Below are 17712 nucleotides of genomic sequence, written 5' to 3'. Positions count from 1 at the left end.
ACCTGACATTTTATTAATATTTTTTCATGTGATTACAAAAAAATACAGTATCATTTCTTCCATATTCATTTTAATTGTCATCGTGATGACCAGCGCCCAAGATATAAGGCAATATGTATTTGTAATTCAATTTTTCCTTTGGGTTCCTCCTTAGCACTAATCTACAACATTGACTTGAAAGTAGTGCCTTCTTTTGTTCATGTGAAGTCTTAAATCCAAACTAAGCTGCAGTAATTATTCATAATAGTGACTTATTACACTATGGAATGCTGTTGTGTCACACACAAGAGATAAACACGCTGATGTGAATGTTTAAAGGCAAAAACAAGTGTACCTGTTCAGGCCTGATTTGGGCATTGACAAGCTGATACACCACAGTCTCCGTCAGAGGAATGTCCCTCAGCAGGTATGATGTCAACGTCTCGTCGTCCTTCAGGATCGTCTCCACCCTCACACCACGACCTGCAGGAGGAAATAAGCCAAGAAATAGCAGGATCCTATATCAGGTATTCATTTTATGAGGGCCACATTTGTTTTTTACCCGTGTACCCAATGTATTGTTCTGTTTACTCCTGGTTGTTAACAAACACAATGTGATTTTTGTGTTGTTATTCCTTGGGCAGGGCTGTAGATTTAGGTGCGTATGATGACATGCTCTGACAAATCATCATTTGGGATTAAGTGATCAGATTGAGCCATAGCGGCACCATGACTATTTCCAAAGGCTTGTTTGAACGTGAGCGTTTCAACTGCTGGGGTTGTTGTGGCCTTCAGCACTTGAACCCTTTACTCCGGAACAAGTGGTAAGATCAGGACCACACCCCAAATCCGCTATCACACCCAGCAAGTGCAGTGATTCACATTCATTCCATTTTCTTGGAAACATTTTTGAAAGGTGTATCTGTTACGTGAAGAAAGATAGTAGAGTAGTGGATTCCACATTTATGACAGCAGTCCTGCTACATAATATGACTTAGAAAGAAAACCAAGAATTTACAGTGAACCAATTTTCCTTAACAATACAAAAAATGGGTTAAGATTAACAATGAGTAACTCAATATCAAACAACATCACGTGTGAATAGATGTTTTTATTGTTGTAACTTTACTACTGACCCATAAACCAGAAGTCATATCGTTTTTATGGGCAGTTGTGGTCCATAAAACAATGTTCTTTTCATTTTGAGAAGCTTATACTCAGATTACAAAGGATTATGGCCCCTGTAAAGAACATATAGTTCCAGTTTTTGTCTTGACTTTGAAACTATTACAGGTGACAGGGAAGATTGTAGATACAAGTCAAAGTCAAAGGTTTTTCATTTTCAAGACTCAGTATGATATTAACAATATAAAATACTCCCGCCATCTGTGGTGTTTTTCATTTAGTGCTAGCTGATACAGTGTGAGTTTAAGAACATGTACACACAAAGACTTATTTATCTGCAGGATGAGAAGCTAGGGTTTCACCAATTACATAACATGCTACTTAATATGATCCAATTTACTTGTCTCTTGTGCTCATGGGAACCTGAGGTGGATGGAATGCAGATTCATATCTCTGTTAGTACTGTTTGTCCATTTACATATTTGTCATATGAGAGCGGCAGCATGAAGAGTCCAGACACGATCAGTCACAGTCCTGAACTGCACTTTTCACTCTACTTCCACAAATTCAGAAATCTTGAAACACTGTCATAAATAAAGAGGGTGAAAATAAAACTTTCTTTACGTTTGGTTCCAAACAGTATGAACAAGAGGAGCGACAATTCTCCCCAAATCAAAACAACATGTTGGTTGGGAAAGTAAGCAGCTTAGATTACGAGGCTTTCGTAAGACGCTGCGATAATCCTGTTGCAAATACACAGTTACACTGATGGGAAAAATGTGAACTAGACTGTGACCTCATCGCCAGAGCAACCTGCGTCAACAGACAAATGCAGTAGTCACAGGAAACTTAATTGTCCCTCCATACATAGAATAATGTTTCTACAGACACAGGATTCAACATGTTGACCAAATGCAGTTTTTGGTGCTTTATTCTGGAAACTTTTAATCTTAAATAAATTTAACTACTTGAATTTTATGTTTTTCTTTCAAACACAGATTCATTTCTGCTCATATTATTTTGCATGGATATCGTTTTGCTTGATAAACGCTTGATAAACCTACAGATAGCTATCAGTATGTTGTTTTTTAACCATTCTTTAACATTCTCATATTTAAATTGTCCATTTTTAGTGTAATGTATTCCTTAACTATTAAAAAAATATTTTTCATAAATTCCTCAGCATTTTTCTAAGTATTCTTTCAATTTTTAGAGAAGACTTTGGTTCATGTTCAGTCATAGCTACACAAATATCTCTAGCTTTTCCAAATGACGTTGCCAGGTGTGTGTTCTGCCAGTTCTGTTCTCCCCTTCACTCTCTTGTTTACCTTCCTGGCCTAATCTTCTTTTGTCAGCCTTGAACAGAACAAACATTTCAATTCAGATCCTGCCTGAGTCTCACGACTGGACCTGTTCAGGAGCACAGTGACAGGAAAAGTGAGGATATACAGCACAAAATATTATATTCCTTTTTTAGGTATAAACCTGTTTTTAGCATTTTGTTTTGCCATGAATATCTAAAATTTATTTTCTTTTTCAAGTATTTCCAAATATTTTCCAGAGACTCTAAACCATTTTTATTTATCTTTAGCGCTACAAAAAAACAGACTACCCAAACTGCAATACTTCCTCACTACATTTGCTGCTGATTAAAGCAAACAGCCTGCACAGCCGTGTTCGTGGTTCCCGTCAATCTGCCGAGCAAACTATGTTGCATCTTGTTTTTTTTTTACGTATTGGTGACTCTTGGTGCCACTTGATAGTATCTATTTTGGATCATTAACACTGACAGGATGTGGGTGGAAATATACCGGGCTTACATGAGAATTTGTTCTGGGCTGCTGACCTGAGACCTGGTCCGGCTTAGTGCGCAGTGTGTCCATAAAGGTGCTCATGGTGTTCAGCTCCGTCCACAGACGTTCAAGCTGGAGAAACTCTGGGTCACTGAAAAGAAGCTCCTGGGCATCTGAGTAGAACCGGGCCAGTCTGTGAAGCATTCAAATGCATTAGAAAGTGTAGTTTTGTGGACAAGAAAAGCAAACGTTGTGTCACACACATGGAGTTGTTGTAGTTGGACACCAGGCCCGGTGACTCTCCTCGGGTCGTGTATTGGAAACAAGGGTTGTTGGCGTTACAGAAGATCCCCTGCATCCATGGCAGGATCCCTGCTGAAGGCATGGCCTTGTTCGGGAAGTGGCCTGGGGAAAAGATCAGGGTGTTCATCGTGTTGTTAAGATTATTAATGATCAAATGATCCTACACTCATGTTGGCGGTAGAGTGGATTGACTCGCCGCAGCCACACGAGGCCCATGAAGAGGATGACAGGCCACATGATCTCCATGAAGAAGCGAACCTGAAGAAATGTATTTTGAACAAACCCACAATAGGCTTTAAAATAGTTTACCATCTAACAGTTCAACTAATGACATAACAAAACAAGAAAGTCTTGGGGATTGCACTTTCAATCCTATAGCAGTAGAGTTTTAGTTTATCACAACTCAATTTGAAAAAAGAGACAATGAAATGTCCTCATGGACACATAATAATAATACAAATAGTACAAATACATAATAATTTCAATTGTGTAAATGAGGCAAGCATTGTGTGTGTCAATCATTTTATAATGCTAATTTTCTTCCAAAAATACAAATTGTGTGTGGAATAATTGAGTAATTTGAATTGTTGGAACTGTATTTAACAGCAATGAATTCAAAGTTATTTGGGAAATTTACCCGCTGTCGCCTGCGAATGGTCCAGTTCTTCCAAAGCAGAAGTTTGATCTGTGTCCTTGCCGCCATGACTCCTCCCTTTTTACCCCCGTAGGGGCCGACTGGAGCGAACAACCTGTGTCCAGGCCGATATTACTGAAATAATTTCATGAAAAATATAACAACTCTTAACTGTATACTACATTTCCAGTTTGGTAGGGTAAAGGTTCCATCAGGTTCCTGACACTCCATTACCTCCAAACCACCCCATGCCCTTCCTCTTTGTCAAACTTAAAAATTGTCCTGCTGAGTACTACTCGGAGTTTGAAACACATAGAATATGTTGATAGTTTTTTTCAGAAGTGATGTGATGCACAGAACTAGACCAACTCCGATGCATGCATGAAAGGCTACAATGTTGGAAGTTTGAACCAAGCATACAGGGATTAGAAAATCACATTTAATTCAATTTCAACATCATGACCAACACTGACTAGTATTCAAGCTTGGTCCTTTGACAGCCTGGTACGTAAGGCTGTCAAAAGTATCAATACTCACACCTTTATGACAACTTCCGACAGGTTGGCAAAGCTTCAGTTCATCATTTACCTGTCATTTTTAAACTGATGTATGGGGTCAGTCAGGCCCACATTCATCTTGGTTGTTTTGTTTTTAGCTGTGGTTCCCTCGCTAGCAAGCTAGGTTTAGCTTGTTGTTCAATGAATGTTTGTGGTTTGTTGTTAGTCGCGGCTAGCAGCCTTTAGCTCGCTAACCTGAGCCAGCCATGTTTCAGTCTGTAAAACACGTAGAATGAAGAGAAGAACGCAAAAAACGCAGTTATGATCACAAGTCTCCAGAATCTTTGAAAATAAACATTTAGGTTATTTATATTGTTCTGATATGTTTTTATTTTTAATTGTATTTCAGTTTTCCGAATATTTCGTCACTTAATTTCACTGACTGTTTATTTGGATTTAAAATCATTTTGAATGTTGGTTGCACTTTATATTAGAGAACATAAAGTATATTACCATAAGTAAACTACTTATTCAAATGCATAAGTAGTAATACTTAGTAAACTACCTATACTTATGCATATTAGCAGCACAATTGCCAGTAGTCAGTCATTACAAACTACTGATTTGCGTCAAGTTAAAGTTATTTATGTTAAGTTAAACTGCATTTTACCCTGGAATGGTTACCAAACGCTGTAAATAACAGCATCATTACTGACTGTTGGGAATTCATAGGAAAATAATTTGTTTATTAATGGATAACACGTATTCCCTTTACTATAGTGATACCAAAATGCTTTTATGATAATGTCATTTCTATACCTGTGGAGTGGAAAATGGTATTGACGATAGAATATCTCTCTGGGTATCGATATCCAGTTTTGCATTGAGACAACCCCAATGATTTTGAATTGTTTGAATTGATTTTTCTGTGCACGACAAGAGTGATTGTTTAATATATTTTTTCTACTGTGTGTAGTCCAGTCTGTAGTTTGAACCGGAATGTTAACATTTGTATTTTTAGTAATGTGTCAAGGTAGAGGCTTCTTCCAGGAAAGAATCTCTTACATATTCAAGCAAAATCGGTATATATTGGCTGAGCTAGCCCAAACCAAATTAAAATCAAACTTGAATTGAATCAAATTGTGGCTATGTGAATCGAATATGTCAAGGAAATCTGATGAAAAGAGTGATGAATGTACGTGGTTTGAGAAGAAAACTACACAACCTCTAGTGTTATGAATCAGTGTGGAGGGAGGACAAGCTTTATATTTTGAGTAAAATAAACAGAAAACAACTGAACTGCGAACATCTAGATATCACCCCATTATTCACAGACCAGAGTGTCCCAATCTCAAACCTTGAGAGTTCCCCAAAAGAACTGAGATAGATTTGTTCACAAGGCATATACACAAAAGACAACTTGAGACAGTCAGTTAAAACATGCATAACAATGTGAGCACCAACAGAATCCCGACTGAAGTTACTGCAACAGTCACAGTGAAGCATGTGCAACACGAAACACTCTCCCATCTTGCATTTCAACACTACAAGAAGCACATTTAATAGTGAATCTTTGACTTTCTTACCTCAGGCAAACACTCGCAGTGAAGTTTGATACCAAATGAGAGCTATCTCAGAGCACACATTCTAGCGAGAGCTCCCGTAGATGCTAACGCAGCTAATTTCCCAGACCTTGTGAATAGTTAAGCAGATTGATTTAATCTCCTTTCACAGTGTTGGGAGAATGCTCTCGTCTCTTATCCATCCACGGTGGCCTATATGACCTAAGAACCTGCAGAGGAGTGCTCATGCTAATAATAATAATAATGTCTCACCTGAAATGGAGAGCACACCATAAATAATAATAATAATAATATGAACTCAGTATTGTTGGTAAACAAATAATTCCCACCGCATCAGAACGACGCACAACAAATCTATCAGAACTGAACATCAGTGGACTGCAGAGATTATAAATGTCATGCAGAAACTTATTATCAAGTGCAGACAATGGTATTCCATAGGCTGCTTCAGCCTTACTCACTACTTCGACTGGTATACTGACAACAAGTGTGCCGACAGTCACTCATACATAAACAAGGGGACTGCCAGTTTAATATTGGCACTGTACACACAGGGATTTCATTTGTACACAGTCCTCAAACCAAGTCACCTTTTTGGGACCTGTGTTCCTTATATGGAGAAAATTTCTTTCATAAACTGAGGGACTGTGGAATTAAGTCCCAGTGTGACACTGTTTTTGTTTATTTTCTCATAACTCGACACGTGTAAAATGTTGCACCACTCAATCCAGCGAAAGCATGTAATGTCTAGCAAACACTGATTCTGACTTGCTACTCCGTGCCTTCCTCACAATATCGTGACACTTTATTGCAAAGTAAACACCTGCCATTCAACAAGGAGTTCAATTTCTCCAAAATTATTTTTGAAACTGCGTAATAACAGACCACTGACGAAAGATGCTACATCTGTGAGTGGACAGTCTGTGATCAGGCCACTACACATTCACAGCTTCCTTCACAGCTGTTCTGCTGTTCCCTCAATTAGAAAACATTTGTACTTTCCAGCAACTCTTGACCAGTATCTACACATGCATAAGTTTTGGCTGTGTCTTCTATCAATACAACGGGTGTGTGTCCAAACGTTCTTGCCTTCATTTGTTCCTTAATACAGAGGCTGAAACACAGTTGGTGCAGACACTTGTACGCATGGAGAATTTAAAGTCATCAAATGACCCGAGAATATTTTTGGACAGTGGGAGGAAACCAGAGTGCTAAGAGGAAACTGGAAGCACATAGAAATAAGCTGCTAACATACAGCTAAAAAGCAGCATTATTTCTATGTTTAAAGCATGAACAAAAAACAGATCTCATGATTAAAAGATGCCAGATATATTTTAATAAGTTACAAAAAGGGTGTCTGTTTTGATGTACCTGCTATTTTTTTTAATACACAAATTTCCAACATTCTGCAAACCATGTCGGTCATTATGAAAAATAGAGATTTAAATAAACTCACGGCTACTTACAAATGAGTCATGAAGTTTGAGTTATTTATACGTCACGTATAAAATCGGCTTTGGCTATTGAGAAATGTGTTCACAAAAAATGCATTGATGCTGTTCAAAACACAACTTTTTTGTGTAAAGTTGACCCTTTAAAAACATGCTTGACAGTATAAAAACACAAAGCAAATGTTACGCAAGAACTGGCACGTGGATGACATCAGCAGTAGTCATGAGCAAAATGATCAGTCACACGCTACCTGTAACATTTTACCTCACAATGTGAAATAATTGAAAATACTGTTATGATGAAAGTTAACTATTTTCATATAGTCGCTACACGCACTATTAAAACAATTGAAATACAGATTTTTGGTATATAAACATAAAAAGAATGTGAGTCTGAATACAAAAAAACATCTCATAAATGTAATTGCACATCTTCAAATTATAAATATTGCGACCCGGTGACTGTGATTGGGAAATGATATATTGGTGAAATCATGTGGAAAAAGCGTTTTAAGTGCTTCCCATTTGACAACAGAGGAGCGAGTCTGTCTTGTGTCCTTAACAGAGGATTTCACATGGAAACAGTCACACAAAATGAGCCTCCCTATGTTCTATCTCTTGCAGGCGTCTGGGTCTGAGTCTCTGGTACACAGGTTTTGCTTGGTTCTGGCCTGGTTCTTCCAAACTGGGAATAGGAGACTGAGCCTGCTCTGCCTCATTGTCCTCCTCAATGGGCCCATCCACTGACACCTCTATCTCAAGCCCCAGCTCCACCTCCTCATCATCATCCTCCTCTTCTTCCTCCTCCTCCTCCTCACCGCTGTTAGTGGGTGTAGAGTTCTGCAGGGCCTTCGCCTTTGTCCCCAGCGGTGGCTTGTAGAATGTCCCCGGAGGAGGCTGGAGAGTCCGAGGAGCCCGAAACATTGGCCCGACCGCACTGATCTGAGTAATGTTGTCCTCCCTTCTCAAAGTCCTCCCAGGCCGCACTGTCACGGTGTACGGTGGGTTGGGGTAGCTTGAGGAGCTGTCCAGGGATGAGCTGGACGAGAACACCGGCACAGAAGTGGACAAGTTGTCCCCATCCACACTTACAGAGTCATTGGAGAGACTGGCAACGAGCCTGACAGTCCTGGGGCTCACGTCGTGGTGTTTGTACTGTTTGTCCCAAGTCCTGCGCAGCGTTTGAGTGTCAATAAAGGTGCTCCTGTAATGCGTTCCCATGCGCACATTTCCTTTCTCCGTCTCATCCACCTCTTCGATGGACTCGTCCAGAGGTATCCTGTCGTCCTCTGAGCCGCTGTTCCGAGGGTCGTCCACCTGTCCTCTTTTGGAGAGTCTCTCAGCCGGCAGACTCACCGGCCGAGAGGAGAGTTTGTTGCGCTGTTGTCGCAGCTGCACCCTCGTGACCGTGATGTGTTGGGAGCGGCAGAGACCCCGATCACCGGGTTTTGAGACCTCTGGAACACTTGTCGACAGATCTCCATTGAGGGCACCAGAATCCACCTCACCAGCTTTGGAGAGACATGAAATAGTTAAATATAGATGACAGCTCAATTCAGAGGGAATAAAAAACATTTTTGTGGACCAGAGTTCGGCTAAAATATTAAGTTTTTAAGATATAAGATGGGCTCTGCGGTTGGATAACAACTTGCTAATTCATGGGTTGCTAATAATGAGCGAAGCACCCAATCTTCCGTCTGTTGTAATAGACCTTTTGACTGAGTACATTCTGATGTAGAGAAACGCTCCAGTGAATCCCAAAACTCAACAATAGAGAAAGAAAAGACAAGACAGTGAGCGATCTAGCACTATTTTTTGAAAGAAGCAACCCAAAAAAATGCGTTGTCTTTATCAATATAACTAAATAAGTAACACTTCTAGTTGTTTTTTACTTTTGTCTGACTGAAATGTATCTTTATGTGACTTGGTACCGACCAGGTTCAAAATCATTCCCGTCGAGGCTCGGTTGGGTCTCCCGAACCTCTGCCAGCAGGTGAGATGAAGGGATGATGGAGGAGTATCTCTTGTAGACCTTGGAGCTCTGCTGTAGGAGAACCAGGAGAAATCAGTGACCCAGAGTCACGTGAGGTACGAGTGCCCGAGGCGGCGTGCTCATTCACCTCCTTGATGTCCCCGAGTGACTTTGAGTGTCGACTAAGCTGCTGCCCCTTCTCTTGGTGCGACAGGCCCGTGTGGGGCCTGCCATCGATTTCTGTGGGCGAGCTGCTTCCCAAGGGGCTGAGTGGGGTGTCGAAGATCATCTCGTAGTGTTTGATGAGGAGCTCCACAATGAGCGCCTGATAGGGATAATCCACCAGAGAGGAGAGGGACACTTCGGCATCCGCCTGTCTGGGTTTGATTAGCGTGGGGCCAAAGATGATACCCAGGTTGCTCGCTGTCATCTTGTTCTCCTCGGACTGCTCAGTCACCCTGAAAGTGAAGCGCGTAGGTTCAGACAATGTCGCATTGTTGTCCAGCTAAATTTAGCACAAGTGAAATATTTGACAGTCAATGTTTTTGTTGGAATATAATTAACTTTCATTCATACATTTTGGAACTGAGCAATATGAGGTGAGGTGAAACATCTTTTAAATAGTAAACCTAATGTCGTCATGATAAATGAGTCTCTAAAGCATAGAGGAGCTTTCACTATCTGATCTCAATCATTTGCAGGACTGAACTTCGTACCGGTGCAGATGCTCGATCAGGAACTGAAGGGTCTTGTAGTGGGAGGGGGGCAGCTGTCTCAGCAGGTCCCTGATCTTGAAGAGAACTCTGTTGAGCTCCACACTGACTTGAGCGGGGACAGCCGGGGCGGTTCCCAGCCGAATGGCCTCCAGTTCCTCGATGATGATGCTCTGGCACTCCTTGGCCAAGCCAATAAAGTCATTGTAGTATCGGAACAGGATGAGCGGCTCTGGGAGCTGATGAGGAAAGAGCGTGGATTTTAAAAAAAAGGTCACATAAAATGACCAATCCAGATCCAAACCAAACAAAATAAGGAAATGATAGAGATCATAGGATAAGAGGTGGGAGACCATGTTCTAAAGATAAACACTGCTTTGTCCCAGTTTGGCTAGTTATGTCTACAAAGAGCATTAAAAAAACCTGAACAGCTCAACAGGCTAAACTTCTCCTCTTCTCCTGCTGATAAAACCCACAAGAGCAACATACCTGTCTCAGGTAGAGCTTGAGTACGTTGCTAATATCATGGGGGTAAAGGTCGGATAGCTCCACTAGGTCTTTGCCGTTCTCAAACGCTTGGCACAGCTTCTCTACTCGGGACTTGGCTCCATTCACCCGGTAGATTCCCTACAGAGTGAAGAAAAAACAGACGTTAGAGATCAACCCAAACACTCATGAGTTTGACAGGATACTCTGCTCAGCACTAATTTAGTCGGGACCAAAGACACAGGTCTTATCTTTGTCTGTAGAAACTCTGAGTCACAGTTTCAGGGAGTCTTGAGGGAAAACATTACAAAGTAATGAAACCATCCTCTTACAAGGTGAGAAGTCACAGAAAAAAGGAATAAGTATATTTTATACTGACATCACATTTATCTAATCCTATCACATTCAGTAAATGAAGGAAAGAAGTTGCAAGTCTAATTTGCAGCTAAGAAACACACAGCATCCAAGCAGCAATGTCAATGGCCATATCCCAAATAGGCAATGAGCCAAAATGTTTTGACAGGAAAATCCTCAAGACAAATATGAGAATTTAAGAATTTCAAAAATGATCTGTTACGCACAGAACAAATTGAAAGCTAGGAAAGGCACAAGAACTAAACGAAGGATAGTCGGGTACATTTGATCATTTTCTACATGGATAGCATCCACCATCTTTTTGAGGGACTGTATAGCACATGTATTGTATATGAAGCAGCTTGACAAAGTAGTGTATCTTATCACAAAAAAACTGACCTTAATGTTGAGCGCTCTGTTCTCTATTTCAGATGTACATTTCCGGATGATAAAAGGGATCCCATCCTGGCTGTTCCTCGCTGCCTGCGTGAAATCGATGCCGAAAAGGTGGAGTCTTCCCTGCAGCTTCTTGTGGCCACACTGGATGGCCAGAGTTTCCAGACACTTCTTGTGGCAGGCCAGCGAACACTGTAGACATAAGACAATGATCATCAATGACAAACAATCAAATATGTGTGTTGAATCATCACCAGGACAGTGAGCTGATGTTTCCCCAACTGCTAATAAATGTCAAACAGTGTGACAATACAACAGTATTCAGCAGCACTACTAGTTAATCTCAAGCTTTTAAATTATTTTGGGACAACCTTGTTTTTATGGCCTTGTGACAGACACCATTCCGACTGTAAAATCCTGCTGGTTTAGGCGTTGTATAGAAAATATTCAGTTTAAAAAGAGGCTTTAAACAAGGCTTTGAACTGACAAGAAAAGCCAAACAAATAAAGTTTCACAGTCGCTAACCTCCTGAACTGTGTCCATGAAGTGAGTCCAGCTCACTGGTGAGATGCATTCTGCACTTGTCAAACGCCTCTGCCAGTCTTGCATCAGTCAAAGCTACTTTTTTTCAGCTGAACCATTTTATATTTTTCAACCTCGACTTAAGAGTGGCACGGAGAACAGTAGAGCTGGACTCACTTGAGATTTCCACAACAAGCCTTCAGTTTCAACTGCCAACTCACCCGAATGAAACCAGTAGGTGAAGTTTTGTCACACATTTTTCGGCCAGAACACTGGGACCCCGAGCTTTCAAACATTTGAATGAAATGGTAACCACTGCGTTTCTATTGTTTGTTTTTACCTCCTCACACTCGGCTCCATGAAAAACCACCAGACCGTCACACTCGCGACACTTGGAGGGCGCTCTCAGTTTTCTTAGCTTGTGTGTTTGAGCCGCTTTCGACATCTGTGTGTTTCTAAAAGGGCCAGGAGAGCTGGCAGCCTCGATGACCAGCTCACTTAAACCTGAAGAGAACAGAGAAAATAGGTTTTGATTATACATATTTATTGCAGTCAAATAGTTCCAAATTATGGACAACAGGTACAAAGAAGAATTTATCACATTCCTGCCTCAATCAGCCAGATATTTCAAGAGAAAAATACACTATAGATGGGACAAAAGTCAGCAGGGAGTTCAGAGAAACTTACCAGTATCTGAGGGTGACGATGGCTCTCGATCATCCAGATCATCAGCTGATGACATGGTCCCTGTAGAGGGTGTCCTGGGTAGTCTCCTCTTGAAGTCCCCTGCACAATAAGGCAGGGCGCACCAGTAAGTCCATATCTTCACGGCTACCATACTAGTATGTCTTACAGAGCCTGAGTATTCACTTCAAGCTCTCTCCTGTTGCTTTCATCAAACCACAGCAGCACTGTGACCTGGCTCAATCTGAATTTATGGTCACCTGAGAATGGGCGGAGTCCAGGTCAAATGGGTGATAATTTAATCCCCTCGCTGGAGACTCTCACTCATTTGCATCTCCATTGACAGGTCAACGATTTCCACTTACATTGGAGGAGGGTGACCATTTTTGGGGGAGTGAAACTGAGCCAAACAAAGGATCAACATTCACCTAAAACACCCATTTTCATTTTCCACTTCATGAGAGTGCGACTGATCCTGCTGAATGTTTTTTGAGAACCAGGCTGAAAACGTCTCTAAAGGTCACCTGAATTTGTTTAAAAAGGTCTTCAACCACATGACTCCCTTTAAAGTCTCCTCAGCAAACACTCACCACACCTTGATTTAAGACGTCGGAGCACATTTGCTCACTGACAAGAGCGAGGGCTGTAGCGCGGCAACGCATTGTTACCACAAAAAACTCCAACGCAGCGGCCATTTAATGTGCATTTTGTTGACTTTTACAATTACACAATATGAAACACACAACTGGCACGCTTGATTTCCCAGAAAGCATGTCAGCATCACTCACTCAGGTTCGCTGGTGAAATGCACGCCAGCATGCCAGAGGCAAACTTGGGAAAGTCAGCGCTGAGGAATGTTCCTCTTGTCACTCACTTGTAACAGGCGGCTGCTTCCAGGTTGACACAAGGCATGATGCATTTTGGTGCGTCAGATCAAGTAGAATTCCAATCATATTCATGCGCATCGAGAAGGGACTTATCAAAACATACATGCCACTTGTTTTTTAATCAACACATTTCAGAATAATTTGGGGGGTTCGGATGAAGAAAATGTAGTTATGCGCAGAGCACGAGTGAAGTGAAGCACGGGTCTAATTTGGTGTGGGTCCCACCTGGACTGGCTGTGGGGGAGTCCATTGACCGTGACTCACTGCTTCCTCCGGCACTTTCAGAGTCGCTGCACATGCCGCCACCCTGGCTAGCTGAGGTCCAGGGGCGGAATGGACCCTGGATCCGTAGTGCTGGAGAACAGTGGTGAATTTAACATCTAACACAGCATTAGATAATAAGATAACGATACTTCCCTGACTCCTAAACTCAGCACACACCCTCTATGGATTGTAATGTCCTATTCACAACATTAGCATCAACATGGTTCACCAGCTGAAGTAGCTATTGCTATGCATGGCCTCTGTGATTAAATGCTGGAGGACAATTTGCCAAAAGAGCCACATCAGTTGCATAACAATGACCGAACAAGGCAGAGAATGAATCTCAAGTGTCTGCTCTCACTTCCTACTATCCTTCCACCAAAAAATGTTTCACACCTACAATCACCTGTAACATTCATAAAACTCCCTTTATTACCTTGGATGTCAGTGCTGCTGTTGGAACGTCTTTCTGCAATCCTAGCATGCGGCGCGTTGTCCACCTCGTCTGCACACAGCGGGTCAGAGATCACGGAACCCTGCGAGAGATTGCTGTGGGAGGAATGGCTGCCACTCAGGGAGCGTTTGGTGAGAGGCAACCTGAGGAAGAAGAGAAACACTTTACAAAAAAGTCTGAAACACAAATATTACATGAACTAATTCAAAGTAGGAAACATCCCAATAGAAGAATTCACACGTACATTTTTTTGTCTAACACTGTTTGGCCTCAATTAAAAATGTTTATTTGTATTTTTATTATTTTAAGTACTGACAGCTGAATACAAATACTGAAAAGATTTTATTTAGATTTTTTTCTATTTCTTTAGAAATGCATTTGTAAGGTTCCCAAAGTATGAGGTCGTGACAATTCTTTCACTCAGGAGATACTGTACATACAGCACACATCATGGTTCATTTAAAACAGCACTAATGTGTTGAATTTGATGGCATCCACCGAAACAATTAAAAAATGATTCATATTAATCGACATCACTTATGGAGGTACTGCATCACTAGGATGTAGCGCTGACGGTAAGAAAAAATGTGTTTGCACAGCTCCATCCAGAAAAATAATGAAGTCAATTATTAACCCGTTTTCAATGCAGTCCGAACAAAACCTCTGTGAGTAGCTCAACAAACAAGACCATATTCTGTGTAGTAGTTAAACAGCCAGGTTTAACTCACCAGCTAATTTTATCATAGCATCAGTGAGTAGTAGCTAAACAGAAAACATATTTAAAGTGAAATGACAATTCTGCGCTTGTGTCTAGTATTCAACATTTTTTTAATCAACACAATAGTTTCTCAACGTGAGTTCCATAAACCCTAGACTAACTAGTTCAGAAAAATATGTTCAACACCCTCAGATTAAATTGTACATTTTGCTGGTATATTTGTTCCCCCTCCCCTGGATTGCATAATTTACATGACAATCGGCGTTGACAAGATCCACAACTAATCATCCGCTCATGGGATTAGACTCACATATTATTGAAAGATTTAAATTGTCTTTAAAAAAAATCTTTGGTCACTCCCATGTCTCCTTGCATCCATCAAGTAGATCAGCCATCTAAATTTAAACTACTTATGCTTCATTTCCTTTCTCCCAAACTCAAGACTTTGATGGAGGAAGAGATGGAGAGTGAGGAAACGAGGAACATTCTGAACAATGAACTTCTCCCTGAGTCTTATTTTTATGATTTGATGATAAATTTGCATACAGTTGTGCAAAAAAAAATGCTACAAACAAAGTGTCACTTTGCAGCCACACCACGATTTGATTGTATGTGTAATAACAATAACACATTAGGGAAAGGGTGGAGTTAAACACTGATGCAGAAAAGGACATTTTTAGATGTATTCCTTCCATGATAAAATCTGAGGTTGTGAGTATAAACAAAGATAACTAGGATCTTTCATCTCCACATTCATTTAAACATAATCAGTGGTTATTTTATTTACATTAACAAATAGTTATACAACAAATTTACAGTAATGAAACACTAAAGAGCGGCAATTAGGCAGCGGAATGGAGCTGTTTTTAGATTCCCTTCTTCTGTCCAACACAAAGGAAAACACTCTGTTCCCCGCAATTTATGTCATGAATAAAGCCCATTCAAGGCATTGAAACGGCTCCAAAGTACTCAACACCTACATCCCTCATTCACTATTGGAATCCTAGAAAATGCAAATCAGTCCCGTCTCCGCTAATCAGCACCCGTCTGCAGCTGCAGCTAAGCTGCTCGGCCCCCAGTGACCTTCTGAAATACCTCTCAACCAGACTATTATACAACACTGACGCCAACATCGCTGAAAATCTGACATTTACTGTAACTATAATCAGGAAGCAGCTGCTTCCAAGAGCCAATAACATCATTGAAGTTGTCATCACATTACATTTTAAACTGTTTTAAAATGTTTTGCGATCGTTTTCATTAATCCACAGTTAAATTGGTTATGTTTGATGCACAGAAAATAATGTACAAAGAATAGATTAAGACTCTTAAGGAGGTAACTGCAAATAAATGGATATATAAAATCTGTCGAGATGACTGGAGGTCGTTCCACTTTATGTTTGGAAGTGCTCTAAAATAAGTTCCAATGATCAAAGTGTAAAACACACCACAAGGCTGCAATAAAATGATTCTCAAATACAATTTCATACATTAAAAATTTAGAAGATTTCTGACGGGTCTCACTCAACCAGGACTGGAAGATTTTGATATGTAGTTAAATTAACTTTGTCTATTAAAAACGGTGAGTAATTTTATGAAGGACAGCAGAAGCACAATAACTGTCAATCAAAATGTGTCTCCAATTATCACAAAGACTGATCTAAATTCCGGTGAATAACAGAGGCTGGGTGGACACTTGTTCATTATAATCGTTGGACTTCTGCATGTTTTTCAGGGGCATCATCTGGTTTATTTATCTCACCCTGGGTTTGGTGAGACTGGTGAATCGATTGAGTGCGACTCCACCCTCGGGCCATTGGTGGTTAAACTCCTGACGTAGTCGATGTAGCGCTGGCCCGGCTCATACAGCTTTGCGTTCTCACATAGAGTTTGGTGGTTCACGGGTAGAGACACGACCTGAGCCTGCTGCAGCTGGAACCAATTGACAGTCACCTGGGCGGAGAGCAGACACAACCCAGCCATAGGTTTCAAGTTTTGAGCACACAGTTGAGGACAAAAATGAACTCACAGCCTTGAGGGTGAGGTCACACTGGGAAACCATCTCTCGAAGTTGCGTGATGATCACGCTCTTGGTGTTGGCCAGATCGATCCTCTTCTCCGCCACGTCCACCTGGCAGGCCTTGCAGTGCTCTCTCGCCTCCTCGGCCTACAATTTTTAACAGCAAATATGGAGGGCGTTGGTTTCAATCCCAGCGAGAAGCAGCAGACAGATATCCTGTTCGCCTCAGGGCAAACGGATGCTGATTTTTAATTTTTGGATTTGCACACTTGCAGGCTGCCGTCCAAGAACACCATGTTATAGGACAGGATCATTACGAAATATTCTTGTCTGCAAGGTTTAGAGTTGGCTGTTGCGCAACTTATACTTCAAATATTCTTTTTCATCTGATGAGGTAGAAACTACAAGTTGCACTTGTAATTCGCGCTGAAATGAAAGGGAATTTGAAGCATTCATTCGGACTCCTCACCTTCTGCAAGGCCTCCTCCTCCAGCCTGCGCCTCTTTTCCAGCTGTTTGACAGCTGCAGGACCTCCTGCTCCTCCAATTTGCTCCTCTTCCAGACGGCTGGTAGAAACCTTGGCCTTCTCATACTCCTCCTGCCTCTGGGCCTGCAGCTGCCGAGCCTTCTTCAAGGCGCTGTCCGCCTCATGCTGCAGTGAAAACAAAACGCTAAACATGTTAAAAATGAATTCTTGCAACAGTACCAAATACCTTTCTTCTTTATTCTACTCACCATTTTCTTCAGCTCTCTCTGCCACTGCTCCTTGACCTCTTTTCTGAGCTTGTCCAGCTCGTTCTTTCTGGCCAGGAGTGGCTGGAAGATAACAAAAAACACCCTCATTATCAGTCTTTCCATTATGAGAAAAAGGACGTGG

General features: G+C 41.2%; 2 protein-coding genes across 8 annotated transcripts in view; both read right to left on the bottom strand.

Annotated features, from left to right (window-relative positions):
• Window positions 1-6030, bottom strand: part of abca4a (ATP-binding cassette, sub-family A (ABC1), member 4a) — a 34774-nt gene extending 28744 nt beyond the window's left edge. For 3 of the 5 annotated variants that reach the window (XM_053860966.1, XM_053860969.1, XM_053860970.1), the window contains exons 1-6: window positions 5918-6030; window positions 3838-3969; window positions 3365-3458; window positions 3161-3302; window positions 2951-3090; window positions 335-462 (exon numbers count right to left, since the gene is read on the bottom strand). In XM_053860966.1, the coding sequence (XP_053716941.1) occupies window positions 335-462; window positions 2951-3090; window positions 3161-3302; window positions 3365-3458; window positions 3838-3903 (570 nt within the window). In that variant the 5' untranslated portion in view covers window positions 3904-3969; window positions 5918-6030. Of the gene's footprint in view, window positions 1-334; window positions 463-2950; window positions 3091-3160; window positions 3303-3364; window positions 3459-3837; window positions 3970-4373; window positions 4618-5917 lie in introns of those variants that run through there. The other 2 variants (XM_053860967.1, XM_053860968.1) reach the window with 2 other exon arrangements.
• Window positions 6031-7236: 1206 nt separating this feature from the next.
• The window catches only part of arhgap29a (Rho GTPase activating protein 29a), a 28981-nt gene continuing 18505 nt past the window's right edge, over window positions 7237-17712 (bottom strand). The window contains exons 10-23 of one of the 3 annotated variants that reach the window (XM_053860972.1): window positions 17571-17651; window positions 17305-17487; window positions 16845-16982; window positions 16578-16768; window positions 14080-14240; window positions 13605-13733; window positions 12496-12594; window positions 12149-12312; window positions 11290-11478; window positions 10540-10677; window positions 10054-10289; window positions 9486-9795; window positions 9301-9406; window positions 7237-8876 (exon numbers count right to left, since the gene is read on the bottom strand). In XM_053860972.1, the coding sequence (XP_053716947.1) occupies window positions 7951-8876; window positions 9301-9406; window positions 9486-9795; window positions 10054-10289; window positions 10540-10677; window positions 11290-11478; window positions 12149-12312; window positions 12496-12594; window positions 13605-13733; window positions 14080-14240; window positions 16578-16768; window positions 16845-16982; window positions 17305-17487; window positions 17571-17651 (3051 nt within the window). In that variant the 3' untranslated portion in view covers window positions 7237-7950. Of the gene's footprint in view, window positions 8877-9300; window positions 9410-9485; window positions 9796-10053; window positions 10290-10539; window positions 10678-11289; window positions 11479-12148; window positions 12313-12495; window positions 12595-13604; window positions 13734-14079; window positions 14241-16577; window positions 16769-16844; window positions 16983-17304; window positions 17488-17570; window positions 17652-17712 lie in introns of all 3 variants that reach the window. The other 2 variants (XM_053860971.1, XM_053860973.1) reach the window with 2 other exon arrangements.

Source organism: Synchiropus splendidus, chromosome 3, assembly GCF_027744825.2.
Source record: "Synchiropus splendidus isolate RoL2022-P1 chromosome 3, RoL_Sspl_1.0, whole genome shotgun sequence".
NCBI classification, from domain to species: Eukaryota; Metazoa; Chordata; class Actinopteri; order Syngnathiformes; family Callionymidae; genus Synchiropus; species Synchiropus splendidus.
This window is presented reverse-complemented; position numbering and strand designations above follow the sequence as displayed.